Consider the following 17972-nt stretch of genomic DNA (forward strand, 5'->3'; position numbering starts at 1 on the left):
TTTACATTGCCACCATATATGAAACAAGGACCCTTTAGTTTCTCGACACTTCCAACACTTGTTGGAGTATGTAGGATAAATTTTGGCCAACCTGTCTGGTGTAAAATACCATCTGTATACCATTTTATATAAGTTTTCTTTAAAATCTGCTGGTTTTGTTAATTTTAAATTCTGTTTCCATAATTTTTCCCACTCCTCCAAGTCTATGTTATAGCCAAAGTCCTTCAACCAACGGATCCATGCTTCTTTTACGACTTCCTCCTGCATCTTGATTTGCAGTAGGACCAAGTATATTGCTAATGCTCTTTTGAATATATGGTGTTGGTCGTCATCTGAGATGAGAAGTCTGCTTAGATGTCCCATTGTTGTGATGCAGTAGAATTGTTCTTAAGATGTTAGTCTTACCGGGCGCAATTTATTTGTCATTTTCCTCCTGAATGTTGGCCCCAAACATTAATCAGTCCCAGTATGTGCTTAGCATTGCATAGACTCTGCTGTGGCTGTTCTGTATCCTAGTCAGTATTAAGGTACCCAAGTGACTGACAAATCTTATGGAGCTTCAGGATACACAGGGTAGGCTATGAACCTCTTTGGCCCTTGAGATTGTCTAGCATCCCACCCAGATTAGACCATTCTTCCTCTCACAGCATCGCAGCCTGCTATCAGCGATTGACCTCCACACCCACTTTGGTCCCTCTAGGGAGAGCGAGAAGACGAAACTGTTGATCTCAGCTCAGAAGCAGAAGGTGGTGGAGAAGGAGGCAGAGACGGAGCGCAAGAAGGCTGTCATTGGTCTGTATACATGTAAAAGTTCCTTATTTACAGCCAGCCATGTGTGAGAGGCAGGAGGACATAACACTCAGGAGGGTGTGAGTAAGGAGATGCCTGCTTAGAAGGTTATAGGAAGGCAGGATCATGAAAGCTTTATGAAAGGTGCAAGTTAAAAGGTGTGGGTCTGGATTGGTGAATTTATTTCTTGGTGCACATGGTGCATCCCACTGGGAGATAAATGGGGTTGTCATAGAACACACAAAGCTGCCTTCTACTGACTCAGGGCACCTAGCCGCGTATTAGCTACTTTCCAGGGACTTTGCTGGAGAAGAGTCTTTCCCTAACACCTTTACCTAGAGATGCCAAGAACTGAACCTGGGACCTTCTGCATACAAAGCTTTAGCACTGTAACATGTTTCCCTCTTTAAAAGGATTGCTTTGTTTTGGGATTGTGATCATTAATACATAGCGAGTGATTTGGAGCTTAAGAGCTCACCATTTGGGAATATGCTTTCTCCCATATCAACTCAATAGGCAACTGAAAGTACCACCGAGTCCCTGCTAAAGGTTCCATCTTACGGTGAGGCTAGATCAGCCTCCAGAAGAAGCAGGGCCTTCTCAGTTATAGCCCCAGAGCTTTGGACTGTCCTCCTTTGGAGAAATTCATGTGGGCCCTCATCTTGGCTTGCCTGTTCATGGGCCACTAACAACTGCCTTTTGGTTATTGATCTGTTTAAACAAGTTCATCCTGCTGTATTATTTGTTGATTCATGTTGCTTTAACTGTGACCTGCCATGAGATTTTGAGATGCAGTAAAAAAAAGTCTGAAATAACTAAAAGTAATATTTTCATTGGGGAACTGTAATCATGAATGGGGACTGCATGTTGCATAACCATTAGAAATATGGATCTACCCTTACAAAGGGAGAAGTGACTTGACACAGGAAAGGGAGAGCAGGCTGTTTACAATTTGCTTTTTCCTGCAGGGAAGCCTGGCAGGCTTGTCAAGGCTTCCCAGAGTGCTTTGATGAGAAATGTGCATGTGTCTAATGGGTGACACAGTTTGCCAGATCTCTTACCATAGCAGGAGAGTTTTAGAAATGCGGCCTGTAAGAGTTGGCTTCTCCTTTTCCCTGCAGAGGCTGAAAAAATAGCACAGGTGGCTGAGATCACATATGGGCAGAAGGTGATGGAAAAGGAGACTGAGAAGCGCATCTCCGAGATTGAAGGTGAGCAGCTGTTTAGCTAGGGATTTTTGGTGCATCCGAGGATGGCAAAGCACAACAAATCATGGCATGTCTGTGGTGCATGGGGAGGACTAAGGTGGTAGAGTGAGCTGTGCTGCTTCAGACTACTGGTGAGAGAATTATGCTTTTAAATGCTTTCTCACTTAAGAAGCTCCCTGCAAGTTTAAAAGAAGTAAAAACCTAGAACTTCGGGGACAGAGATTCTGCCATCTTTCTCTGGGCTAAGCTAGTTTTTTACTTGTACCAGAGGGTTATAGGGGAACCCTGAAGAATGCGATCCTGATGTGTCTTGAGAGAGGTTCTCCCTTCTTACAGATGAGTAAACTGGGTTCCAGGAAAGGGAATCTTGTTTGCTTCTAGACACTGGATGGCTGAGCCGAAACAGGCAAATTGTAGATCTGTGTGAGTAATGCCAGGTTGCACCTTTGGTGAGTCAAGCAGCGTCTGCAACAGAGAATCTTCTTGGAACAGCAGCTGGATTCGTGTGAGTTGGTTCCTTCACCTGATGTTCTTCTCAGTTGCCTCCTCAATACCTTTTTTCTTACATGTGTTTGTGCTGCTTTTGTGAGTTGGAAGAAATATGTCAGAGTTTGGCTTCCCTAGCCAGAATTTTAGGGGTTGTTCTGTTTCCAGTGCAAATACATGAATTCTTTACCTACCATATCAGGGCCAGTCCTGTGTGTCTTGACATTCTGCATATTTGTTCATTTTGCTACACGAGAAGCAATGTCCGGAAGAGTATAAAAAGAATGCTTGAAATAAAACATAGCAAAAAGCATAAACAATGAAATCAACTCTCATGTCCAGTAAAAAAAAACAGCTCCAAGCAGACACTTGAATCTGAACCCAAGCCCAATAAAAACATTAGCCCAACAAAAGTGAATCCTGGTAGTATATTTCAATATTGGTGACCCATGATCAGTCAAAGGCTTGCATCTTACCATAGTACTGTGGTTACAATTTCCTGGAACTAGCCAGAGAGGGTGCCCTACGGGCCACCTGTAGCCGGCATGGGGGCTACCACCAAGAAGGTTGACCATCAGGTTGAGGCCAGTTTTACCTCTGAAAAAGAGTAAACCTTTGACCAGGGGAGAGGTTGGGCAGATTTCAGTTGGCAGAATTGTTTTGGTGCACAAATACAGTAGCTGCAGCACTGTTTGAGTATGGCTAGTTATGTTACGTTAGCCTTCCCACCACTGTCCACTTGTGGGGCAAGACAGTGACATGCAGCAGCTCGCTCCACTTGGTTTACTTGCATGCCCAGATTCCTTGAAATACTTGTCCGCCACTGCTCCTGTTACCTCTTGCAAGCATCCAGAACAGCCTAGGCAGTGAAGTTAGGATTCTGTATCATATTGACTTCCCTTCCCTGCCGTGGAGATCACCAAGTATTTTGTGGCTGTGACTTAGAGAGTTTCCCCATATTCCTATTGTCAGGCAAGTTCCCAGATACGGGAAAGGCCCTGCCAGGCATCCTCCGAGCATCGAATCCCTAGATCCAATTAGGTTCATTAAGGGTCTTGTCAAGCTTTGCAGTGGCTTGGCTGCTGAGCCAATTAGTGGTTTACAGATCAGTGCGCTCTCATTAGGCAGTCCCCAGCAGAGCTCTGCTGGTTTTCGTTCTTGTTAAGGCACATTGCCAGGTACCAGGCCCTTGCTACAGCCCCATTGGAGCTGGAGGCCCAGCGGTACCCCCGTGGACAAGGAGCATTGGCTTTGTCCCAAACCATTCCAGCTGCCCTAATAAGCTCACTGTGACTTGCTCAGCTGTCGGGTTTGGTTGCAGCCGCCCTCCTGGGGTGAGTGAACAGAAATGACCAGCCTAATGGATTGATGTGTTTTGGAACAACCAGACACCAAAAGAAAATGTCAGGTTTTTTAAAAGGCAGTACTTATAAGGATTGCTTTAAAAATTGGGCTTTCTGAACCCAGAGTTCTCAATAGAGTATTTCACAGCCTTGCTGAGCAATAGCAGCATTTTATAGCAGGAGCTGTAGAATTTTGTGCAACCAGCTGGAACTCATCTGTTCCTGAAAAGCACCAACTGGAGCAGCAACATAGAGATGTCATGCATTAGAGAGGGAGAGAGGGTTGGCATGAAGTAGCTCCGTGCTGTCCCAATGGTGATTACTACTTGTAGATACCCCCCCCCCAAGACATTTGAGAGAAGTTACTTTTTAACTCTAGAAGAAACTGACTTTAGACATCTATAAAAACAATTTCAAAGGAAGAATCCAGCAAAGAACGAGTCTGTGCTCTGGCCTAAACAGAGAGTGGGGTTTCCTCTATTGCTATAGTTGTTAATAGCACAGCATGACCCAGCAAAGTCAGCTGATCTCTTTTTGTCATGCTGTTTCCCTGTTGTAGTCCTTCACAGATGTTAAGTTTTTCTAATACTTTACATGGCATCTTCCTTGAAGAGACTTTTTCTTATTCTGCCCATCATCTTCTGCACCCACTCTGAATGGACTTGTTATTGTTTCATCTGGATTCTTCTGCTTCTGCATCCTGTGAGAGGCTGGAGCCTCTGATCTCCCCTCACCAAACATTATGAGCATCAAACCACATCTGTTCCAGTTCCTGCATCTGAATGATTTACAAACAGGGTCTCTTTGCTATAATACCATTCACCCCACACACACTTTTTGTTATAAAGGTGTCTAAAGTGATTAAGATCACCATATATATATGTTGAAGTGAGATCTGACTCTCAAAAGCTAATGGTGGCATAAATTTTATCAGTCTTTTAGGTGCCACTGGACTTCTGTTTGATCTGTCTTTAGCTTAGGGTACGATGTCTTGCTCAGAATCTGAACCATCTCATCACATTCTGAGAATGAAGAAAAAGTATATTCCTAACTTTTGCATTTTGGGGCAAGAAGCGGGAAATTGCAACAGCCATATAGTCTAAATCAGAGGTGTCAGACTCATTTGTTATGAGGGCTGAATCTGACATAAATGAGAACTTGTCAGGCCGGGGCCATGTCCAGCTTGGCTATGTGTGTACCTATTTAAGATTAGGTAGCAGAGAACACAGACAAACACTATTAATTAAAAAAAAAAAGCTTAAAACATTAGCACTTGTTGGTCTTAAAGGTTCGTTCTTTGTATTTCTCCCATGGGATCCAGGGAATTGGGCAAAGGAAGCTCTGGCTCTTTCCTTCCTTCCCCAGGGAACCAGGAGAGGGAGGATCCTCAGCTAATAGAAAAAAGAGGCTTGGCACAATAGCTGTGCGACTGAGAGAGCCTGGCAAAGCAAGCTCTGCCTCCCCCCCTTCCTCCCCAAGGGAGGAGCCTCAGCCAATGGGGAAAATAGAGGTTTTGCTTTGTAGCTTCTGTGTGATTGAGCAAGCCTGGCAAAGCAAGCTGTTATGCAGAAGAAAGCAAGAGAGGGAGAAAGAAGCAGATGACAGCCAGTTGCTCAGGGGGCTGATAGGAGCAATTCCCAGGGCCTGATTCGGCCCTCAGGCCACATGTTAAAATCACATGTTAAGGCCACATGGCGCTTAAAATCAAAAAGGTGGCAGAGCAGTTTTTAAACTAAATCTTGGGGGAAAGCCGACAGGAGATGGAATGTCTCTGGTTCGGGAGGACTCGTCTCAAAGAGATGAAGGGTTGGCTTCTATTTTTCTACCGAGTAACGGATCAGAGTTGTCCACTGTGATGGTGACAAACAGTATGGACTGTCTGCTAGAGTCTCGAGGCGGCAGGAGAGAGGTGGCGGGCCTAGCTTGCTTGGGAAATTATAAATGTTTGTATGCAAATGCTAGAAGTGTCCGAAGTAAAATTGGTGAATTGGAATGTTTAGTGTTGGGAGAAAACATAGACATTGTGGGAATTTCAGAAACTTGGTGGAATGAGGAGAATCAGTGGGACACGGTGATTCCTGGATATAAGTTATATCGGAAGGATAGGGAGGGAAGGGTTGGAGGAGGGGTGGCTCTGTATGTCAGAGAGGATATACGGTCCAGTAAGACTGAGGTCAGAGAATTAGATTCCCTTTTAGAAATGCTTTGGGTTGAAATAGAGGGCCCAAAAGGAAATTTAACTATGGGAGTTTGTTATCGCCCACCAAATCAAAAGAGAGAGGACGATTATAATATGATGGAGGGATTAAAGATAGCGGCTAAACATAAAAACTGTGTCGTAATAGGTGATTTTAACTACCCGCAGATTGATTGGGTCAATATGTGTTCTGGTCGAGAGAAAGAGATTGAGTTTCTTGATGCTCTCAATGACTGTGCTATGGAGCAGATGGTCTCAGAACCTACCAGGGGTGGGGCGATCCTGGATCTGGTCCTAAGTAATGCCCAAGACTTGGTGAGAGACGTAAAAGTGATTGCGCCGCTTGGGAACAGTGACCATAATGTTATTGATTTCACCATTTGTATAAATAGGGAGTTGCCCAAAAAGACCGCCACAACCACATTTAACTTTAAAAGGGGTAAATTCTCTGAGATGAGGAGGCATGTGAGGAGGAAACCGAAAGGAAAGGTAAATACGGTCAAAACCCTTGGGGAAGCTTGGAGACTATTTAAAACTATAATCCTAGAAGCTCAGATAAAATACATACCACAAGTTAGGAAAGGCACAAACAGGTATAAGAAGAGGCCAGCATGGTTAACAAACAAAGTAATGGAAGCTGTAAAAGGTAAGAAGGACTCCTTTAAGCGGTGGAAAACCAGTCCAAGTGAGATTAATAAAAGGGAACACAGGCAGTGGCAAATCAAATGCAAGACTGTGATCAGGCAGGCAAAAAGGGACTATGAGGAGCATATTGCAAAAAACATAAAGACCAACAATAAAAATTTCTTCAAATATATTAGAAGTAGGAAACCAGCCAGGGAAGCAGTGGGGCCCTTGGATGACCATGGGGTAAAAGGATTACTGAAGGAGGATGGGGAAATGGCTGAGAAGCTGAATGCATTTTTTGCCTCCGTCTTCACCGTGGAAGATGAGAAGTATTTGCCCGCCCCAGAACCACTAATATTGGAAGGGGTGTTGAAAGACCTGAGTCAGACTGAGGTGACAAAAGAGGAGGTCCTACAACTGATAGACAAATTAAAAACTAATAAGTCACCGGGTCTGGATGGCATACATCCGAGAGTTCTGAAAGAACTCAAAGTTGAACTTGTGGATCTTCTAACAAAAATCTGTAATCTTTCATTGAAATCTGCCTCCGTTCCTGAGGACTGGAAGGTAGCAAATGTCACCCCCATCTTTAAAAAGGGTTCCAGAGGAGATCCGGGAAATTACAGGCCAGTCAGTCTGACTTCAATACCGGGAAAGTTGGTAGAAACCATTATCAAGGACAGAATGAGTAGGCACATTGATGAACACGGGTTATTGAGGAAGACTCAGCATGGGTTCTGCAAGGGAAGATCTTGCCTCACTAACCTGTTACATTTCTTTGAGGGGGTGAACAAACATGTGGACAAAGGAGACCCGATAGATGTTGTTTACCTTGACTTCCAGAAAGCTTTTGATAAAGTTCCTCATCAAAGGCTCCTTAGAAAGCTTGAGAGTCATGGAGTAAAAGGACAGGTCCTCTTGTGGATCAAAAACTGGCTGAGTAATAGGAAGCAGAGAGTGAGTATAAATGGGCAGTCTTCGCAGTGGAGGACGGTAAGCAGTGGGGTGCCGCAAGGCTCGGTACTGGGTCCCATCCTCTTTAACTTGTTCATAAATGATTTAGAGTTGGGAGTGAGCAGTGAAGTGGCCAAATTTGCGGATGACACTAAATTGTTCAGGGTGGTGAGAACCAGAGAGCATTGTGAGGAACTCCAAAGGGATCTGTTGAGGCTGGGTGAGTGGGCGTCAACGTGGCAGATGCGGTTCAATGTGGCCAAGTGCAAAGTAATGCACATTGGGGCCAAGAATCCCAGCTACAAATACAAGTTGATGGGGTGTGAACTGGCAGAGACAGACCAAGAGAGAGATCTTGGGGTCATGGTAGATAATTCACTGAAAATGTCAAGACAGTGTGCGTTTGCAATAAAAAAGGCCAACGCCATGCTGGGAATTATTAGGAAGGGAATTGAAAACAAATCAGCCAGTATCATAATGCCTCTGTATAAATCGATGGTGCGGTCTCATTTGGAGTACTGTGTGCAGTTCTGGTCGCCGCACCTCAAAAAGGATATTATAGCATTGGAGAAAGTTCAGAAAAGGGCAACTAAAATGATTAAAGGGCTGGAACACCTTCCCTATGAAGAAAGGTTGAAACGCTTAGGGCTCTTTAGCTTGGAGAAACGTCGACTGAGGGGTGACATGATAGAAGTTTACAAGATAATGCATTGGATGGAGAAAGTAGAGAAAGAAGTACTTTTCTCCCTTTCTCACAATACAAGAACTCGTGGGCATTCGATGAAATTGCTGAGCAGACAGGTTAAAACGGATAAAAGGAAGTACTTCTTCACCCAAAGGGTGATTAACATGTGGAATTCACTGCCACAGGAGGTGGTGGCGTCCACAAGCATAGCCACCTTCAAGAAGGGGTTAGATAAAAATATGGAGCAGAGGTCCATCAGTGGCTATTAGCCACAGTGTGTGTGTGTGTGTGTATATATATATATATTTGGCCACTGTGTGACACAGAATGTTGGACTGGATGGGCCATTGGCCTGATCTAACATGGCTTCTCTTATGTTCTTATGTTTGACACCTGTGGTCTAAATGCTGAAAAGTTTTGCTTGGATTACTGGTGATAAACACAGAATGGATAAAGTGCTGCTAACTGTTTCATTTAAAATATGCTCCACCCTTCAACTGTGTTGATCTGTTTATCGCATTTTTACTCTCCCATTTTCTCCAAAGAGCTCATATGTAGTTCTCTCTTTCTTTATTTCCATGTCTCAGGTTAGGCTGAGAGAGAGAGAGTGATTATTCAGTAGACTATGGGGATGAGTGATGATTTTGAACCCAGGTCTCCCCAGTTCAGTTTGGGTGATAACCCCTGTAACCATAGTGGCTCTCAGTTTGGCTTGTTGCTTAAATATACATCATCAAAGAGAAAATAATACAGTTTAAAAAAAAATTGAACCAGCATCATATTAAAGACTTTTAATATTTCAGGGAAGTGGAAGAAATGCCGTCGCTACTGAAATAGCACCAAACCAATATTCTGTTTTAACTGTTTTAACTACTGAATATTTTGTTTTATTGTTGAATGTGTAATTTTAATACTTATTAATTTTAACTGTTTGTTGGGATTTTATGCTGTGAGCCGCCTTGAGCCTGCTTCGGCAGGGAGGGCGGGATAGAAATAAAATAAATAAATAAATAAACTATTAGAACCCATCAAAAGCCTAGGAAAACAGAGGTATCAGTAGCAATTGACTATACAGAGGGAGCGACTTCCACACAGAAAAGTCACTACCACCAAGTAGGTCCTGCCCTTACATTTTGCTTCTTTTTTTTTCATGATCTTTCTGTCAACTATTGTCCATTACTATCCCATGGTTCCCATCGTTTCCTCTTTTGATCAATCTAAATTATTGGGGGGGGGGCTGTTTGCAGTCTGAAGTTGCTAATTTTTGAAAACAAGCAGATTTTAGAAGAGAGATTCCTGGCTCTCTTGTGGCTTCCTTGTGTTTAGATGTTTCTTCTCTCCTGACAGATGCTGCTTTTCTCGCCAGAGAGAAGGCTAAAGCAGATGCTGAATGTTACACTGCCTTGAAGGTAGCAGAGGCCAACAAGGTAAGAAACCCAGTTGGGCTACCAAAGTCTTGGTGCTCCAGATGACCCACGGTGTCTACAGACTCACAGGCTGGTCTAATCCTTAGTGAGGTGGTAAACATCTGTCTGGGCTGTACTATTTCAAACAAATTTGCATGGTTGATTTGTACCTCCAGATGAGAAAATGCCTTACATGACAGGGAGATGGCCAAGCTAGAGCATTCTAGATTTCAGCATTCAGCATTTATTTTCCCTGTATAGAGAAGCATTCTATTGCATAACAACCCCCCCCCCCAAACATTCCACCTTGATGAGAACTGGGGTTTAAAGCTAAAAAGGGAGATGTGGCTAGCTGTATCCTGGCTAAAGAAACTTCCTCAGAAAAGGAGGCCAACATCTGGGCTTAGGTGGCAACGATCAGAAAGATTTGGACAAACTGGGTGTGACCTTCAAACAGTGCTTCTCATCCACTGTCTTCCCATGGAGTCGTGCCACCATTCATTCAGTCTTGGTACAGTCTCAAACCATCGCCATAGTAGCACCAGCTTTGCAGAACAGAGGATACCTTCAGTGGCAGCTTTTCAGAAGGCTTGCACTGTAGCCATCTTCCATTCAGCATTTTTAGATTAAATGAAGTAGCTAATTGAGGTTAGAGACAAATCAGAGGTTAATTATGCTGGCACAATGATTTATCTAGGTATGGGGGTTTTAGTCATTTTAGTTGTTCATTGTGTATTTATGTAGGTGTGGGGTTTTTAATCATTTTAGTTGTTGGCTGTGTATTCTGTGTGCTTTTAAGTGTGGTTTTGATGAGCTTGGGAGAAGGTGGAGCAGAAAAGTTTAAATACCAAATAGTTCTCCATTATGGGTATACATAACAGTCTAGGGAGTTGTTTTAATGTCTTGGTTTGGTCATGAGGCAGAATCCAGATGAAAAGCACGTATTGTGCATTTAAGTTCTTTACAGAAGGATTCAGGCAAATGCACACAAGCCCAGTTTAGTTTCCCAAAAGGGTACACCAGGAAACATCTGATGTATAGTTTAGTGGAAGAGGCCCCTCTCTCCATCTGGAAGGCCCCCAGTTCAGTTCTTGTCGTCTTTAGTTAAACAGTTCTCCAGTAGCAAATACTGAGAAAGACATCTAAAGCCAATTCTGTGGAGAATTACTGCCAAGCAGCATAGACAGCACTGGGCTAGAAGGATTGGTGAACTGATTCAGCAGTATAAGGCAGTTCTGTTTATATGCCTGCAAGGGTATAGCAAAGGAAAGTGGGGTCTCTGTTCTGCTTCCTGACTCGGCCAACCTGGCACAAAGTCATTCTGGGATCTTAGTGCAGCAGCGAAGAGGCTGCTTCTGTAGAAGTCGTTCATGCCTTTTTTTATAGGGCACCATGCTTCCTGCTTTGAAAAACCAAAGCTACAACAAAGTTCAGCTGGAGAGATCTTCTGCTGTGGATTACATTGCAGTGGCCGTAGCACTTTTTACTGATGAGTGGGGTAGCGGGCAAGAAGGCAGAACTGGTGGGCGAGTCTGAGAACCCTTGTGATCTTCTGAGGGCATCAGCTTACAACTACCTTCCAGTATGGGATTCCAGGTGGAGATCATGGCTCAGTGCTAGAGTATCTGCTTGGCATGTAGAAGGTCCCTGGTTCAATGCCTGGCATCGCTAGTAAGGATCAGGTTGTAGGTGATGTGAAAGACTTCAACCTGAGACCCTGGAGAGCTGCTGCCAGTCAGAGTGCACAGTACCTATTTTGATGGTTCAGTGTTCTGATGCAGTATACGGCAGCTTCTTGTGCGCAATGCCTCATTTTGCTTGTACCCTGCCTGTCAGTTATCTATGCCACATAGCGTAACCCAACTTGACCACTTTGAAACGGTAGGAAAAGCAATCCTAGTGAAAGAATTCCTCCCCTTTTACTACACTTCTGAGAGCTGAGGATGTCCATTGCTATCACAAGACTCTTGGCACTATACAAGGCTCTTGGCTCTTGATGTGCTCTTTCCTTCTCTCTCCCTGCAGTTGAAACTTACCCCAGAGTACTTGCAGCTGATGAAATACAAGGCTGTTGCCTCCAACAGCAAGATCTATTTTGGCAAAGACATTCCCAACATGTTCATGGACCACACCGGGACCCCCAGCAAATCTTCCGAAATGAAGGCTGAAGAGCTGAGGGACGAAAAACAGCTCGGAGTGGAAGACCATTTGTGAGTTCATTGCCAGCCAAAAGGAGCCACTCGACTTCAGTTCAACGTTGTCACAGACTCCTTGCCACTCTCCTCGATGTGATTTCTCGGTCTTTGGGAATGCTGAAGAGAACGTGGGCAAAACCTTTGTGCTCCGAAGGCTGGCTGCAAGTACACAAAGGCGTTTGGTTTCCTCCAGGATTTCCGGAATTCTTCTTTCTCAGCAGTCAGATTCACTGTTGCATTTCTCCTTGTGCAGAGTGAGAAGATGACCACAGATGCCACTCAAGGGTCTGCAGAGTTCCTCCTCTTTGGTTGCCTCTGCAGCCTGCTTCAATCAAATGAGCACCTTCAGTTTCATTCCGGGGGGTGGGGGTGGGTGGAGATGGTTAGGAATTGGAGCCAGAGAAACTTTCCCTGGTCAAAAGCTGTGGTGTCCCTTTGCCCACCACAGATATAGTCCAATAGGCAAGTAATCATGTTTCCAGTAAGTTCAGGCATTTTCTGTCTCTGCTTGACTGGGCTTAGAGGGCCTTGCAGCTCATTTTGTATAAAGCACCAGACTGTAGGTTTAACTGCCATGTGCTGTTCTTGAATGATTGAACACTTGGGTCTCACCTGTAGCATACGTTGCTAACATATATGCCCATCTCCAGAAAGGTGCTACGTTCCAGATTTAAAACACAGCTACACTACAAAGCCCAGACTTGGCTCAGAGATTCATAGCATTAAATAGCCGTGCACTAAGAGCTCGTCCAAATGGTGCTTATTTCTCAGATGCATAGTGTGTCTGAAGACCACAGACCTTCTGTCTGCTTCCACTTTCCTTCTCTTCCTAGCACACACAACTGATGCGGGACAGTTGGAAAAACTAGTGTTGAGGCGGGGCACAGACCCTTGTCTTCACAGTAATGATTTTTGTCTCCAAGGGGGAAAAGTTGCCATTTTCTCCCCCTCCCCCCCAAGGATATACCTTCTACATTTGAGCACAGAAGTCTGTACACCTAGGCAGCTGGATGGATGTGCCCTTTGTGGGCTACCAAGCATTGCATGAAACTTGAAGCAGGTGAGCTCACGGATGTCCTGAGTTGCAGCTCTTTCAAAACCAGACCTGCCTGGAATGCATTCCACTATTCATAGTGGCTTGCCTGGTGCTTGACAGCCCAAAGTTCTATGTCAAAAAACAAGCAGATAGCAAAAACAGGACAGTAGTTGGCCACCATGCATAGCTGTTTGTTCATATGCTGTTCATGAAAGCTGGGGATAATACACTAGCAATCAGGTTGTGTTTCTTCTGTCACATGAAGATCAACATGGACTAGCATGCTGCAGTGTCTGTCTAGAGGAAGGTGTTCCTTAGAATTTAAGGGCTTAGATTCTGTGCATTTTTAGAAAGTTTTCAGTGATGTGATGATACTTCTGACATAATTTTGGCTCATATAGTGTGGCTTTTTGAAGTGGTCCCATGAGCAGTGTGTGCGAAAAGAAACTTTTTGGACTTTTCGTTTTTCTGGGTGCAGTTTTGTGAGCAGGATTCAGATCACGATGTGACTTCCAAATCTGTTTCATCAGTTGCAAAACCATCTCTCAAGCAATGCCCCTGTCAGACTGTTAAGTTCCAAGCTAGTTACTGCCATTGCTGAAGAGTCTGGTTTGAGATAAGCTGTTCTTAAATAGTGGACTTGGAAATTTAGAAAGCTTCTCTGTTTTTCCAGCTACCCAATGTCAGTCTGTGGTTTAAGCAAATTCTGTGTAAGTTGATACAGTATTCCCATGTTATAAATGCATGTATTTGGTAGACCTCATCTCCAGTCCTCAGAACAGCTGGGCACAGGTACGTTCAAGTGATAATCCCTTGAAGGAAATTATTGCATAGCCTTGATCCTCCTTACTAAAGTTATCCAATTGGCTTAGCAAAACTGTTCATTCTTGCAATGTGTGCATCTTTTCCACAAGTAGCTGACAGATTTTTTTTGGGGGGGGGGGTGTCAGTTATTCTTATCTGTTTGCATCATGCTTTCAAGTCTTGCAACTTGTGGCGCTAATGGCAGTAGACCATAATCTCTTACTGCTTAAACAGTGCAGAAGTGCCAGGAAGCCATAAACTGTGATCCTCAAAATGGCTTAGTACTTCAAGCTTTTGCCGCTTCAAACTGTGACCTAATTGGTCTACTACTAAGAAGGAGCAGTGATAGACAGACATCACCTGACTTGAGTCTGTACTTTCTCTTTTTGACAAGCAGACAGATGGGACTTCAGAATCATCTTGGCTTCTTACATCATAGCTGGATTAAACCTTGTATCACAGCGGATTTAAATTCATGCAGAAGACAGTTTTTCCCTCTTTAGCCTATTATCTTTGCTTGAGTCAAGGGGTTACATTGGGTTCTAGAACCTATGGCTTGAAGGTGCAAAAGTTTTTGCAGTGTGGTTGCCACATTTGCTGAATAAAGGAATGCTTCTCCCAGGTGGCCCGCCTTCAGCCTGTGAAAAAAGGTGGTTCAGTCAGTCTGATTGGTTACAGTACCGTACACTCACACTACATTCCTTTGGGGAGTGACGGCACCAGTTCTGCTACTAAGTAAGGCAGAAAATGGCCACAGGCACCTTTGTAACATGGAACCAATAGCGGTGTGACCTGCAGATGATCAAAAAATGTCCCAGAAGCTTTTCCAGATGTGGAAATGAATTTATTATAATGCTGAATCTCTTCAGCCTTTTTTGTTGTTGTTATTGTTCAGAAAATTTGAAAAAAACATGCCAAATTCCTTCAAATTGAAATCAGTCTTTGGATTGATGATGCTCCCTATGTTGTATATCGCCCTTTTAAGGAATGAATTTAGACTTCTTTAAGTATGCCATGATCAGATCCTACGTGTATGAAGTCCAGTAATCTCTTTGTTTTGCAGCCAGGGTAAAAAGTTCTTTGTAGTATTATAACTTGATAACAAACCAGTGTCTGGATGAATCTGTTTTAATCTTCAGTGGAGGGCACACAACTGAATGCTCATTTAAGAAAAAAAAAATCCTTGTTCTTAGAAAACTAGCATGTCAGGGAAAATACTGGCCTAAAATCCTTGGACATGCTAATTTTCTTCAATGCAGGGGATTTTATATATGGGGAAACATTCAGTCAAGTGAAGTCCCCGCCTGTACCCTGAAGGGATGTAGCCTAGACACAGGTTTGCCATAACAATCCAGTTGTACGTGAAGTTGTTGAAGTTCGCACACAACAGAGCAGGTGGGAAGGAGAATCTTAACTGGCACAGCACAGCAATTTCTTTATGCAAATAGCAGCGGGGTCTTTGCCATAGTGATATATGAACCTTGTTAAGTAATAACAGTGCTGTGGCCAATTAGCCTCACATCCTCTGGGGTCTGTATATTAAGAGCTGCTATTAGGTATTGCACAGTGCATGGTGGTGGTTCCGCCTCTTTCTCCAGAGAAATTTTATTGAAATTCCTGCAGGGTCAGTGACTTCTTGAGTGTTAGAATATTTTTAAAAATTCTGATCACATAAGTTGGCACAGGAGTACATTTAATAACGCCATAATAGGATTTGAGCCTTTCAGCCTTTACAGAAATAAGAAGGCACTCTCTATAACATAAGAAAATAAGTGCCACTTTTGACTGAATGGGAATTAGATCCCCTTGCTGCTTTCTTTTGTACATGCCTCTGGTGTTCACACTAGGGCATGTATATCTTCAGTGAACATTTCCTAGTCTGCTCTGATACAAAGTGAGCATGGACTAATTTCCTGTGAAGCAATTCCAAGCGCACAGGGATGGGTCTGAAAATGCAACAGTAACTTTACCTTTAGACATTGTCTCTGTAAAATCAGAGGATGTACTCCTGTGCTGGAGTGTATATGTTGGGAAAGGGGGAGGGGTTGATATTCCCAAAAGACTTCCATCTGTTTTGTTTTGCTTCCCTCCCCTGTCTTCATCTGCTAGGGAAGACCCTTTTAATAATGTGAACAAGTGTTAGCCATGCATTCGATCATCTGGGAACAAGTCATCAAAGTGCTAAGTAAGCCTTCAGGATTGCATCAGGAAATATTTGGATTCCTCTTGTGGCTTTTCTCTTTCCTTGCTACATAGTTATTTTTTCCTCAGATATCACACATCTACCAAAACACATCAGTAGCTGTGTGACTGCACTGCGTGGCGTGGTATGAAACGTTCCTTGCATAGAATTAAAAAACAGAGTAACTTAGATTCTAAAATTGGCCTGTAGCTTCTGTTTGTGTCTTCCTTTCGAACATTTCATTCTGAAATCCACACTGTGTATAAATGTCCAATACTGCAATAGAAGAAGCAAGCCACTTTTCACACGAATGCTGTTGGCAAATAAGATTGTGCATGTACAGAAATGTAAAAATGGGGTGGGGAAAAATTCAGACTTGAAGATTCGGGGAAGGAGGGATGACATTTGATTTTTTTTAACTCCAGGTAAAATGTTGGTAACGAACATTATGGTGGATATTTCTTACTCAGAGCTTTTTTTACTAGCAAAAATTTAATCCCAGCAAGCCAAAGTGTATTATAATAATTTTATGACTTTGATGTAAAAACCATGCTTAGAATGTGTAGTGTTTTTTTTAATTATAGCTTTATTAAACAGAACTTAAACCACTATTCAGTGAGAGGCAGTCAATAGAAATGTGAAAAAAATACAAAAGGGAGGGAGTGTTCTCCAGACAACTAAATTCTGTTCAACATCTTAGGTACAGAGAATACAGATTTTTTTTATGCAGCTGAGCATTTTAGCATGATTACTGCTTCATTAAGAGGATTCTTTCTATTGAGGGCCAATAGTGGGGGCTCTGAATAGTTCGTTACAGTTCCTTTGTATATTTCCATTAGTTTTCTTTGAACAAAACACTGAATTTCCACCTCTTTCTGGATGCTTTTAAGAAAAAAATTGAATGAATGTCAACGAGAATCTGTCCTGCAAATGCACTACTATGTACTGATCTCTTGGGTTGTTTTTTTTTTTTGTTAAGCTGTCGATATCTGATTAAACCACCCTATCAGTTTTGATTATTTATTATAATGACTGAATAAAATGTTCTCCACTTTTCTGAGCAGCATCAACATTATTGTGTAGCCCTATGGAAGCTTAGTTATTCTTTTTGAAAGGCAAAGCAGATTACAAAACAAAAATGATGCAATCAGGACGGTATAAGACATCCAATAAACTACAGGATCAGGAGTACATAATTAGTGCAAACCAAAAGCAGTACAAACCATGCCAATACAGAAGGTGGGTTATAAAAATACAGTACAATAAGAGGAATACACTAAATGGTGGCTTCATTACACCACTATTTCCTCTATAGAAATGCTCTCCTAAGCAATTCTGTTTTACACATTCTGTGGACTGATAGAAGTTGGGATTGTCAGTCTATGACTCTAGAGCAGGGGTGACCAAACCTGCTTAATGCAAGAGCCACATAGAATAAACATCAGATGTTTGAGAGCCGCAAGACATGAATGTCATGTTTGAGGGAAGGAAGGAAAATAGATTGGGGGATGGAGAGGTAGAAAGCAACTTTAAATGTGTTCTCCAAGCTGCCAACTGGCTTGGCTTGGAGAAGTGAATTAAAGAGACAAATGTTTTCTCCAAGCCAGCTGATGGGGCTGTGGAGGGTTAAGAGAGCCACACAATATGTGTGAAAGAGCTGCATGTGGCTCCTGAGCCACAGTTTGGCCATCCCTGCTCTAGAGCCAGTTATGGCTCAGAATGGAACGAACAGGGCACTTAAAAGTATACTGAAGGGGCTAGGTGGCATGGAAGTTTAGCCACAATAAGGGAATGACATTTTTACTGAACTAAAAGGCTTCTTCAAAATGCTTTACAAAAATGGGAAGTGATGGAGGTGAACAGTTGCCAGGGTTTCCACCTGTGCACCATGAGCAGATTTATACCACTGTGGTAAAACATGATGCACATTATTGTGAGAACTTGTGCATGACACTTCTCAAAAGAGGACCTGCAGCAGCTAGTGTTTAGACTGCAGAAACTGGATTATTGATATCAATAATGATAAGATGCATAATTTCAGTTATATAAATGATCTTTCT

At 43.0% G+C, this 17972-nt stretch overlaps 1 protein-coding gene across 1 annotated transcript in view; it reads left to right on the forward strand.

The window, feature by feature from the left end:
- The window catches only part of ERLIN2 (ER lipid raft associated 2), a 32660-nt gene extending 15691 nt beyond the window's left edge, over positions 1-16969 (forward strand). The window contains exons 9-12 of the mRNA XM_060250919.1: positions 701-792; positions 1911-2000; positions 9637-9716; positions 11721-16969. Of these exons, the coding sequence (XP_060106902.1) occupies positions 701-792; positions 1911-2000; positions 9637-9716; positions 11721-11909 (451 nt within the window). The 3' untranslated portion in view covers positions 11910-16969. The remainder of the gene's footprint in view (positions 1-700; positions 793-1910; positions 2001-9636; positions 9717-11720) is intronic.
- The last annotated feature ends 1003 nt before the right edge of the window (positions 16970-17972 follow it).

The sequence above is a fragment of the Heteronotia binoei genome, chromosome 12 (assembly GCF_032191835.1).
Source record: "Heteronotia binoei isolate CCM8104 ecotype False Entrance Well chromosome 12, APGP_CSIRO_Hbin_v1, whole genome shotgun sequence".
NCBI classification, from domain to species: Eukaryota; Metazoa; Chordata; class Lepidosauria; order Squamata; family Gekkonidae; genus Heteronotia; species Heteronotia binoei.